This window comes from Vombatus ursinus, unplaced genomic scaffold, assembly GCF_900497805.2.
Source record: "Vombatus ursinus unplaced genomic scaffold, bare-nosed wombat genome assembly UNPS02014863.1, whole genome shotgun sequence".
Classification (NCBI taxonomy): Eukaryota; Metazoa; Chordata; class Mammalia; order Diprotodontia; family Vombatidae; genus Vombatus; species Vombatus ursinus.
Window position 1 is genome coordinate 31,908,836 of NW_020954641.1, and position 12,610 is coordinate 31,921,445.

The 12,610-nt window shown below is 37.6% G+C and overlaps 1 protein-coding gene across 2 annotated transcripts in view; it reads left to right on the forward strand.

Annotated features, from left to right (window-relative positions):
• The window catches only part of RUFY1 (RUN and FYVE domain containing 1), a 40,580-nt gene extending 29,550 nt beyond the window's left edge, over window positions 1–11,030 (forward strand). For both annotated transcript variants that reach the window (XM_027841907.1, XM_027841908.1), the window contains exons 11-18: window positions 360–527; window positions 2,422–2,519; window positions 2,893–3,012; window positions 3,641–3,770; window positions 5,980–6,074; window positions 8,304–8,352; window positions 9,657–9,734; window positions 10,595–11,030. In XM_027841907.1, coding sequence (XP_027697708.1) covers window positions 360–527; window positions 2,422–2,519; window positions 2,893–3,012; window positions 3,641–3,770; window positions 5,980–6,074; window positions 8,304–8,352; window positions 9,657–9,734; window positions 10,595–10,738 — 882 coding nt within the window. In that variant the 3' untranslated portion in view covers window positions 10,739–11,030. The remainder of the gene's footprint in view (window positions 1–359; window positions 528–2,421; window positions 2,520–2,892; window positions 3,013–3,640; window positions 3,771–5,979; window positions 6,075–8,303; window positions 8,353–9,656; window positions 9,735–10,594) is intronic.
• Window positions 11,031–12,610: the final 1,580 nt, after the last annotated feature.

Genomic DNA, 12,610 nt, shown 5'->3' on the forward strand with positions numbered 1-12,610 from the left:
AAAGTAGACACAGTTGCAAAAATTTAAAGTAAGGTTTGTTTTGTCAGTCACACCACTAGTGTTTTGTAGGCGTGATGCAGGGCCAGTTTTGCTTACAGACATATACATTATGGGAAGAAAGTATATTATAACTTTGCGTATGGTGTCTTATATGACCTTCCTGACTCTCCTTCAGCCTTGTGATTCCATAATGATTGTTTTGACTTTAAGGTGGACATGGAAGCACAATAAATGTTTACAGTTTTAAGCTCTAATATCCTTGGCACTGACCAAGAAGAGTGGTATGCAAAAATTAAACTAGATGATTTCCCATGATATATTTAAAGTAGTGATTTCCTTGTGAATATCTTCCTCCTAAGGAACTAGAGAAAGAACTGGAGCTGCAAATTGGAATGAAAACAGAAATGGAGATTGCAATGAAACTGCTAGAAAAGGATACCCATGAGAAACAAGACACATTAGTTGCTCTTCGCCAACAACTGGAAGAAGTCAAAGCAATTAACTTGCAGATGTTTCATAAGGCTCAGGTAGAAATCAACTTTGTACATGAAGTCAATACATCTATATACCACATGGTAACTCAGACCTCACTGTTTGTCAGATGTCCTTTTTCTTTGCACTTTGCCATGTATCTTGAAATATTTCTTCTTTTATTCTCTCCTTGGTCTGTTCACTTCTGCTTCGAATTCTAATTGTTCAATACCAATCACATATAAGTTGATTTTTATTAACTTAGTGTTTGGTTTCCAAATCTTTCCATTTCAGTCCATGTTAAGCTTTTCTTTTATGTAAAACATACCCACACAGCCTCCCTATATATAGATATAGATAGATAGATACAGATAGATAGATAGATATAGATAGATAGATAGATAGATATCTATCTATATATATCTATCTATCTATCTATATCTATATATATATATGCCTTTCCCTCTCTTCACCCAAAGTGGCCCGGGGCGGGGGGGGGGGCCGAGGGGTGGTGTCAATTTCAGAAATGGCAGGCATACAAGAGTGAGCCTTTGCTGAGAAGAATATGCTTTGATTAGATGGAAACCATTCCAATTGTCCACTGAATTGTGCTGACTTCAAATACTCCTGTCTTGCTTACATGCTTCATATGTTGATCCTGTTAATTCAGAATTATCCTTTCTAAAACACTGCTGTTTGTTAAAAGTTTTACTTCCTACTTTATTATATAAATAACCATGGAAAATCATGTTTCGTTATGGTTCCTCTTTCACTTCCTTGAATATCTTTATGAAAGACATTGATAATAGTAACAGTGCTAATGAACCAGGACTTTTTTTTACTCCTTTTCTTCTTTGTCTTTCTCTTTTCTCCTTTCTTTCTAGTATTAGAGACATCACTGTAAAATGAATCAGTACTAGTTTATTGAGTCACAAAGATTTAGAAATGTCTGTCCAGGAACCTGTTTCAGTGATCATCCAGGGCCCAGATCTCTCCTGTTATTTCCTCTAAATTCTGTTAATATGTTAGCCATTAAATGAATATCTCTTTACACTTGTATATGTATTAAAGCTATAGAAATTTCTCCTCCAAAAATGAAAAAGACACTGTCATAAAGAATGTTTAACATAAACAATGCTAGTTAACAGATCGTGGTAGATTTATCATTCCTCTAATTTTAGTTGTATCTGGGTCCTCTCCATGGATTCTCACCAGGGGCACACTAAGTGAGGCATTCTGGGATTACTAGTTCCTTTCTTTTCTTCTCTCTGAACTGTAAGTCAGATTTCAACCTGTATAGTTCAAGTCTGTTTGAGCAACTTATCATCCAGCTGCCCATTCTGTGACTTGAGACTCAAATAAAAGAATGCCATAGTGACTGTTTCTTTAGCCTCCTCAATGTTTTTGTGTATGAGTCTCACTCTTTGACAGAATCTCTCCTCCTTATTTCTCATAAATACTCTTGAAAGACCATGTTCCCATACCCTAGATTTGCTATCTTTCCTTTCCACCAAAGTGCTTAATTATGTTACTTTGGTTTTTTTTTTCCTCAATTAAAACAAGCCTATTGCGTTTATAATTTCCAACGAGGAGAGTGCACTCTGGTGGTGAAAGCAAAGGACCAAAATAACCTTTGGTGACTATGGCCTTGAGCCAACCTCCTTCTTCATCCCTTTCCTATCTGTAAAACTGAGATTTGCTCATACATTTGCCAGGACTCTGACACTCAGGAATTAATGATATACTTTTTAAAGGGATAGGAAAATAAGACATTAAGAATAATTAAGTAGGCATTCCAAAGCTTTTGATTTGAGTCAATTCTCTGACATCTTATAGACTGTTAATACTTATGATTATACCAGACATCTAACATTTTATCATTTACAGCACACTGGATAAATGTATATATTATCTCATTTAATTCTCTGAATTTAACTTTTTCCCATCTAGAATGCAGAGAGCTGTTTACAACAGAAGAATGAAGCAATCATATCTTATGAAGGAAAAACCAGTCAAGTAATGTCTGCCATGAAAGAAATGGAAGAGAGGTAGGTAATGAATATCGCCTGATGTTTACTAGAAAGTCTCTGTGGAATTCTATGAAATTGGAGATTTCTAGTTCTGTGAAGTAAAAATTCACCTACTCTTGTAGAGACTGATAATGTAATTCTCTTAAGTAGAGAAGGATATAAAATGACCTTGCCCCAAAAGCCTGAGGATTTTTTATATGTCCTTAATCATACTGAGAACTGAGTCTGTGAAAAGGTCTTTGCTCTGAGCCACTTGTCTCTAGTGTTTAGACTCAGAACTAACTAGAAGAGGCAGAAGAGTAATGTTTATAAGATGCTGAGTCTTAATGCTGCTACTTATATTTTCTTAATGCTAGGTTAGACATATATATCTTTTCATATTTTGGCCTAGATTACAGCACTCTGAAAAGGCCAGGCAGAGTGCTGAAGAGAGAAACAACAAACTGAAGCAAGAATTTGGTGGCAAAGTTGAAACCCTGCAACAGCAACTGTCCCAGTTGGACAAACAATGGTAGATAATCCCCAACTGCTACCACTTAATTGTGAGGGAATGGATGGGGGAAGGGGAGGTATGGACCCTGGGAGCAATGACAGGCATCTGTCTGGCTGTGATGTAACAATTACTCCCTGAGTTTCAAAGTCACCGTTACCAGAGCTCATATCCTAGTGCACAGCACAAAAGTGGCTTCTCTTTTAAGTGGCATTGAAGAGTAGTGCATAAAGTAAATAAAACAGTAAACTCAAGAAGTTTCCTTTTCATCAGAGTATTGATTTTCCTCTCTTTTCCAAAACTACCTTGTTTCCTATCTAAAAACTCTGAGGTTTACCTTTTTGCTTCTTTCTAACCCGTGCTCTCCTGTTTTTCTCTTTAGATTCCCAGGTCAGCATAATGGTTTCTTTACCCTTTTTTAGTACTTGATGATAGAAAGCCATTAGTTTTCTTACAGGTGAAGGTTATAGAAGCTCTAAGTTTTGGGGAAAAGTCGAATGATTAGAAGGATCACTGAGAAATAGCACTTCCCTGCTCAAGAAATAAGACTTCAAGTGACTTTCCCTTTGGCTTGCACGAGTCCAAGGTTTGAACTGTGTTCCATAATATAACAATTACTGGTTAAAATCATCTCCTTTTTTAAAAACAGCTCAAGTCTCGAGAGAGAGCTGAAGTCAGAAAAAGAGCAAAGGCAAGCTCTTCAGAAAGAGTTGCAACAAGAGAAAGATACCGCCTCTCTGCTCAAAACTGAGTTGCACCAGGTAGAAGGGTTGAAAAAGGTAAATTGGACAGCGTGTGGAAGGTTGAGAGTTTGTGCTTATCAATCCTGCCTCTTAAGAAAAGCCATCAGAAGACCCTTGTCTTTTTGCATAAGTGGGATGATTAAAAATTTCTTCAGAATCTTTGAAGTGTGGTTTAGTTGAACAGAAAATGAATAGCAGTACTTCAAAAGGGTCTTTCAGTATTCCTGTGCCACTTATCAATATGGCAAATACACATGGGCAGATAATACCTAATAACCCTACCCTAAGGCCTTCAAGGATCTAGGAAGACAAAAGTCCCACAAGATCCATTATATTTTCATGAAGCCAGGAGCTCTCCTTGAGTGCTTCTAAACCACCCCTGAGAACTACTCAGGAGTTCTGTAGCCATCCCAGAGGGCTTATGTCAGTTCCATCAAACCAGAACCCTGATTTCATCCTGGAGTGGGTTCAGACCTCTGGTGGGAACCCCATAGTAACCCTGGCTTCTTCAGGGGTCAGAGGAGATGGCCTCCAAATTTAGAGATTCATAGCTGCCTTGGAAGTAGTTCAGGCAAAGGATAGGCTGAGCTTGTCCTGGTTTCCAGAAGATGTCAGAAATAAAGGAGAAGCAGAACTAAGGCCATATTCTCTAAAGTCAGTATATTTCCCTGGGTAAATTGCTCTCTGGGATCTACCCTACATGACTACCTACCAAAATGATTGAAAGAAACCTCCTTTTCTCTTAGTAGGATTAGAGATTCATTAGAAACCATGGCTTTCTTATTTAACTATAGTATAAGGGCCTCCTAATTTTTGTTTGGCTAAGTTCGGGGTCAAACTGGCCTGGAGAGAAAACTACAAGCAACCAGCTCAACCCAGTAGTTTGCCTTAATCCTCAGAGAGGTCACATAGAATGTTTTCACTTTCTACAAGTCCACTTCCTTTCCCAAATTAGGATAAAGCCCCTGTTCAAATCCTTTTCCTATTTCTAAATTCTGAAAATTCACCATCCCCTCAGGTGATTAATTACATTTTCATTTTTACTCATTTATTTTTCTATACCCCCCAGTAACTTACAATGAATTTGGAGTCTCAGATATCAGCAGCCACATGTGGCCTCAAGGTCACAGGTTCCCTATCCCTGAACATATATATCATAGCTCCTGGTGCCATAAATAGGTCTTAGAAATGGGTTTTTTGTTGTTCAAAAATGTTGACAGTTCTTTCACAAGAGTCAGCTAATTGAGGATCTGATCACAAATAGCCTACTTCTGACAAAAAAAGTTATTATTCATGTTAGCTTTTAATCTTGTATTTCCTGGGAAGGAAAATCCAAGTGTTTACATCTGGATTTTTAAAATTATTTTTCTAAAAGTGATACTTCAAAAAATAAAAATTTAAAAATTCTTTATTTTGCTTACCACATATAAGTATTATTTGAGGGCTTGACCACAAGGCAGATCCTCACTAAGATGGGGATATGTATCTTTTTTTGATTTTGGGGTTTTTTTGGGTGGTGGGGGGTTGTTTTGGTTTTGTTTTTATTTTCATTTCCAAATTTCTCTCCCTCCCCTCCACCCATTAAGAAGACAAGAAATACAGTACCATTATGAAGTCATGCAAAATAAATTTTCACATTAGCTATGTTGCAAACAAAAAGAAAAATAAAGTGAAAAAATATACTTTGGTCTCCACTCAGAATGCCTCAGTTCCCTCTGTAGAAGTAAATAGCATTTTTCATGAGTCCTTTGAAATTTTCATGGACCATTGTATTGATCAGAGTAGCTAAGTCTTTATAGTTGATTGTTGTTACAATATTACTATCACTATGTACAGTGTTCTAGCTCTGCTCACTTCACTTTGTATCAGCTCATATGTCTTCCTAGGTTTTTCTGAAGCCATCCCTATCATCATTTCTTAAAACACGATAGTATTCAAAGATGAGATATAGCTGACCAGTATAGCTGTTTTTTACCTGTAGAAGATTAGAGTCTCATTTCTAAACAGCTTCTCTAGTTACTTTTTGGATAAAGTCATTTTTGTGGCAAAGAGCAGTAGGTGAGTCATCCAAAGAAATAAATCCTATAAATAATCCCATAAATTAGTCCTGGTATCAATTCACTCTTGTAGCTTCAGGGGAATTTCCTGCCCCTGGTTGTAAGTTAGGAAAGTGTTACTGTTGCAATTATCCTTAAAAAATAAGAATCCCTGATTGTTTATAAAATTTTTGGTTTGTTGTTTGTAGGAACTTCAAAAACTATATGAGAAGAAAGAAGAATTACAAAAGATTTGCGAAGAACAGGAACAAGCGCTGCAGGAAATGGGATTGCACCTTAGCCAGTGAGTTCCCAAGTTCAACCTGATTAGGACAAACAGAACTTTTCAATTGAGTCAGATCAAAACTCACGTTAAGCCCTCAAATCCCATTCACTAGCCATCCCACTCATGTTTACTTCTGTTTTTTTCTTCCTCTCCTCCACCTCCTTTTACTCACACCCTTCTCTTTCAGATGTTCTTTAGTCTATAAGCAAGTGAACCTGAGACAATCACACAGTGGTTTTCTTCAGAGCAGATTAAAAGTTTCTTTCCATTTGGATCCCTTTGCCCCTTTATTACTCTTCGGCTACCTCAAGAAAAATGTGATGAAACTAAAGAGGTCCAGTGATAAGCAGCTAACCTGAATACTGCTGCATAAAACAGATTTTTAAAAGATTAAAACTCTTCAGCATATAAATATAAATGGTATGGCTAGAGTGCACCAAATACTATAAATGAGTATTCCTTCAAACTTGACAGAATATGTCTAAACAAAAATGTTCTATTTCTCATAAAGTATAATAAGTTTTTGGACCTCATTATTCTTACGATGAGATTATGGTACAGGTTATTATATTTGGATTTTTAAAAAAAAAACATTTAGATCAGATCTTAGATTGCAAAGCTGTCATTGGGTTACCAAGGGAAACAAAGATGTTTCGATACACATCCTGCCACTTTCAACTTCATTTAGGCACAGTCCTGAATTTCCAAGTCCCTTGGAACTTCCATCAGGAACAGAATAGCATGGACTGACCTAGTATGGTTTTTCTTATGCTCTTATACTAAGAATATGTTCCATTTTCATTAATATGATGGGCTATTGAATCACAAAAGAGTTGGGTCTCTGAAATATTCTTTGGTGCAGCAGCTCTCAAAGTGTGTAGGATGGAGCCAGAAGATTCCTCCATGTGTTCTACACATTAATTTCTTGTTAACATGTTGTAGCCATGTCTGATCTAGACTTTTGTTTTCTGATCTAGACTCATAATTTACTTTTTAATTTACTCAGACCAGCCTTATTGATGTTTTACCAAAAACAATTAGACAGTGCAATTCTTCCTGTTTAATATGGGCATTCATTTTTGCATTTTATTTTGTTATGCTGCCCTACTCAGGCTCAACATTTATTAAAAAAGGAAAATGTTTTTAGAAGTTTGATTTCACTCAAAACTATAGACTTCAGGGGGCAGCTGGTGGCAAAGTGGATAGAGCTGTGGCCTTGGAGTCAGGAGTACCTGAGTTCAAATCCAGCCTCAGACACTTGATATTTACTAGCTGTGTGGCCCTGGACAAGTCACTTAACCCCGATTGCCTCACCAAAAAAGCAAAAAAAAAAAAACTATAGACTTCAGAAATTTGAGCTTTATTGATATTTTCTTTGGCTTTGTTCTTAAAAGTATGATTTCCAATATGAATTTAGTTTAGTCTTTAGTGTGTATATGCAAAGGATCCACCTACAGCTAGGCTAGCTCTAGATGTGGTTTGAAAATCCCTCGATGAGCTCCTTAATCACTGTAATCTTGGACAAGGCACCTTGGCTGCTCTGGGTCATTCAGCCTAATTAAAACATCACCTTTTTGCCTTTTGTTGAAGTTCACTATCTTAAGCATCATTTAGAGCACCTTCATGCTAGAAGATCCATCTTTCCCTGCTCTCCTTTTGTTCTTCCTCTTCTATCCTGTAACTAAAAAATAGAAATTCCTACTCTCCCTTAGACAACAAAGACAAGAAAAGGAACGAAGGAGCTACATTTATTTCCTCCAACTTTTACTATGTTTCTGTGTCAGGATAAGTTTTTGTGGTACATACTCTTCATGAGATGGCCTAGTATATAAAACTGTCATTTTGACCCAGTTTTCTTGATGCCATCTCGGAGAACTGATGTAGGTATAGCTTATTTTAGTTTCCTTTTTCCACAGTGATTCTCCATGACTATGACTGTAATGTGATACTTTTCATTCTAATCTTTATGGTAATTGGAAGATGTGTATTCTTAAGTGTTCAGACTAATCCTAACCACGTAGAGGTAGAAATAGATTAAAATCACCTCTCAGAAATTAAATTTGAGAAAAAACATACCTAGACAAATACATAAACAAAGAGGAGAATGGTGGAAAAAAAAGGGGGGGGGAGGGAAAAGGTAATTCCGAAACATTTTATTTTCACAAAAACTTTTTTCTGTATTTCAGTAGACATGATAATTGATCCTATCAGAACTGTCCTTACTACCATTAAACATTTTCTTTTCAGATCAAAGCTGAAGATGGAAGATATAAAAGAGGTCAATAAGGCACTAAAGGTACTGGATTATGAATAACTAAGAGGTATTTGAGTATTTTAGGCGAACTATAGTCAATCCTTCATGGTTTTCCTCAGAAACTCTCAATATAACTGACATACAAAGTAAACATTTCTGTACCTAATCCTCACTCATCCTCAAATCATGAGAGTCAGAGTGGTTGGGCCCTAACATCACAGAACAAATCCCCTTAATAAGAAGATTTGTTCTGTAAAACTTGAACTCAGTCAGAAGGCTGCACCCAAGGACCTAGAAGGCCCCATGTGACCTCAAGGCCACAGGTTCACCATCCCTAATAGGGAAAGGCTTTATGGAAGATACGGTATTTGAGCTGGACTTGGACAGATCAGTAGAATGTTGATGAGTTGTAGAGGAAGAACATTCCAAGTAGAGGGCACAGAAAAGGGAAAACTAGAGGCATGTTTGAGGAATGACTGGCAATCCATCTTGGTTAGAGCATGAAGTATGTGACAGAAAGAAAGTGAGAGAGAAAGCTAGAAAGGTAGGTGGGAGCCAGAGTATGAAGTCTTAAATGCCAGGCTGTGGAGTTTGAACTTTATCCAGTAAATGGTGAGGAAATGATTGAAGGCCTTTGAGTAGGGGAATAACATGAACAGTGATGTATTAGTAAGATTACTGTGGCAGCAGAGGGCAGGATGTATTGGGATGAGAATAAACTAGAACCAGAGAGACTGGTTAAGGGCTATTATGAGAGTAATCCAGGCAAAAAGTGATGTAGTCCTGAACAAGGGTATGGGTAGTGGGAATGGAAAGGAGGGAAGAAATGTGAGAATGTAGATGATGAGAGAAGAAATGTCAAGACTTGGTGACCACTAACTTACATAATTTGCCACACGTACGCTGGTTTAATACACAGGAAGAATAATACATTTCGTAAGGTTACGTACTTAAACTGTGAGAAATATCAGAGGTCATCTAAGCCAACTTCCCCATTTTACAGATAGATGGGACTGAGGCCCAGTGTCAACAGGCAGCAAATAGCAAAGCCAGAAAAGTGCAACCCAGGTTTTCTGACTCCAAACCCAGTGCTCCTTCCACTCCTCTTGCTGCCTTCACAAACCTTTTTTTAAAAATTACTCAAAACATTTAAGATTCTAAAAATTTCAGTTTAAGTTAGCTTCAGATTTCTAGGGAATTTCCTTGTATTCAAACTCCTCTTACCTGATATAGGATGAGATGCTACTGCTGAAGTGTGTCACTGGCATTTCTAGCCATTCTTGAGTCTTCCTTTGTCTTCTTTCTACAGATGAAAAATGCAATTCTTAGGGTTTCTTTCTCCTTAGGGTCACACCTGGCTAAAAGATGATGAAGCAACATACTGCAAACAGTGTGAGAAAGAGTTCTCCATCTCCCGGAGGAAGGTAAGCGCCGACCATTCTGAGGCTCAGGCCTTGATTTTCTTTTTTGTCTATTTTCCAAGTTTAGAGAAATAAATTTATACTCTCCCCTAAACCTGGTCTAAGAATGTTAAAAGTAAGAAAACACCCCTGCTACCTGACTCATTAGAACCACTGCACTGTACCCACTTCATCACCTTGCCCTGATCAGGTTGAAAATACTATCATACCCAAAAAACTCCACTTTGTACTCCACTCAGTATGTTTGCAGATAGTTATTTTGCTTGCAATAACCTTGAAGTAACTAAAATGTTACTAAAGTGAAATCCGGATTTTACCCAGACAAAAGTCATCATTGAGTACGTGGGGACTCAAGGCTAACTTCCCAGGCAAAATTAAAGGCAAGTAGGTGCCTTATAAGGTGAACTGGGAGAAAGAGACTCACCTTCTTCAAACTCCTTGTTGGCTAAAAGACGCCATTGGTTTCATTGAACCCCACCACAAAATCTCAGGAAAAAAGCACAATGCCTTCTGAAGACCCTAATTTCAATTCCTGTTTCTTTGAGTTAAGAACATAGTCTTGGGCAGCAGGACTGTGTCCCAGGGAATTTGTGGGCAATAAACATTGAGAAGTTACAGGCACAAAACCCCTAAGACCTTTGTAGAACCTTTGATTTCTGTTCCCACCCCAAAGCAAAACTATTCAAAGATTCCAAAGTCCTGCTTTTGTAAAGACTAGGGTCAGTGGTAATGAGCTGGAATGATAGAATGGATATTGTACTTAAAGTACTTTGGAAAGTATCTATAGAGCAGATAGATGTGTTTATATAATAAAAACCCACCTGCCTTGTTATTGCCTTTTTGTTTTGTTAACCATGTTCTAGCATCACTGTCGAAACTGTGGACACATTTTTTGTAACACATGTTCAAGCAATGAACTCGCACTGCCATCCTACCCAAGGCCTGTACGTGTGTGTGATGCCTGCCACACCCTCCTCCTTCAGAGATATTCATCCAGTTCTTCGTAGGGGTCATGAATGCTAAAAAGGCTGTAAGTTAGCTGCAGAGCAAATGAGTTCCTGCCTCCGAACAAGCTTGGGAATGTGAATTTTGCAGTTATTTCTGATTATTATAAAGAAACATTCCTGGCAGTTTTAACTGTTAGTCATTCAGGAAAAGGGCAAAGGAAGGCCTTAGAACAGTAACCAGATCCTGTTTGTCCTTACTCTTAATGCAGTCTGTATGTCACTAATTTACAGGGGGGTTTTGTGAGAGCAAAGAAGAGAAAAAGGTTCATAAACAATACTTTATATACTTTAATGTACTTTAATTGTTCTTTAATGCCCCGAAATATTGAGGTATGCTTTTTTATGGTCTGGATTTTTTTTCTCTGTGTTTAAAATTTCCTGTTTCTTCTTTGGTCCTCTTCAGAATGGTTGTTTTTCTGCACAATGAATCTCAAGGTTTTGCTACTGTAATTTTTCACTTGTAAAATAATCAACATTATTTGGGACTGTGGGTATGTATAGCTACAGATTTTTTTTTCATCTTTGAAGTCTTTTCTGATTCATGTGTCTCCAGGAAAATGGATTTCCTTCTCTTGAGCTAAAATAAACATCAAGGCTTGCTTCTTGTGCCCTTAGGATACAATAAAAGCTTTTGATTTGTTGTTCAAGTGTGCACACATGTAAACTACTCTTTGTAGAGGAAAAAACCTGAGGCCTAGAGAGGGGAAGCAATTTATTCAAACAAAGCCCCCTGAGTAAGTCCAGACTGCCTATCTCCAGGCCATTGAGCTTTTCACTAAGCCTCTTTTCTTTTCCAAGGGTGCCCAACCCTTGACTCCACCTTGTGTATATATAGAATGACCAAAAATCCATGGCTGGAAGCACTTTTAGTCCCTCTAATTAAGTGCTTTCTTTCCGTATTAGTTCTAATCACTTTGGAAAGACAGGACAGGAACAGCAGCACTTGGGTTATTAACAGTTGATTTGAAAGCATGTGCTATTTAAGCTACCAGGAACTAAACACCTAAAGCTAAACCTCATGTGGTCCCTTGCCTAGTTAAGAAATAACATGGAAATTTCCTTAAGCTACATCCAGTTGTTGTTCATTAGTTTTAGTCATATCCAACTCTTTTGTGACCCCATTTGGGATTTTCTTGGCAATACTGGCGTGGTTTGCCATTTCCTTCTCAAACTCATTTGACAGATGAGGAAATTGAGGCAAATAGGGTTAAGTGACTTGCTTAGGATCACACAGCTACTAAGTATTTGAGTGCGACTAGATTTGAACTCTGGTCCTCCTGATTCCAGGCCTGGCACTCTATCCACTGTCCACCTGAGCTTTGGGCAGTTCAAATGCTATTTCTAAATTTTATTAACACAGTACCAAGTACCCATGAATGAGGACAAGGATTTTAATCCAACCTCATAAAAGAGGAATATGATGGTGATAAATGTCAAAAATATCTATTTTAAAAGCTACAGAATTGTTTTGGTTTGACAAAGAGCTGATCCAGCCCTTCTGAACAAAAACTACTGAATTCCTATACTCAAATATTATTTCTCCTCTTTCCTGTTTGGGATTGAGGGGCATGTTATAGAGGCTTGCTGTAGTAAACCTTTGGGGTAGAGTACACTGAACCTCCAAAGTTATTCACTGAAATAGGACAGCCAAGCTCACTTGTTTATCAAGGCTTCAGAAGGAGAAACTGTGCAAAGATCAGGCATCCACTCTGCCCAAAACTGAGCACTCCTTCCTGCCACTAAGTCAGGAAAATCAAACAAGCATGTTGATGAACGGGGTTATAGAACATGCATTTATAGGATTGGATCTAACCAAAAGTGAAAATTTAAAGGGAATGACAAAGCTAGAGTCTAGAATAGGAACTTAAAATA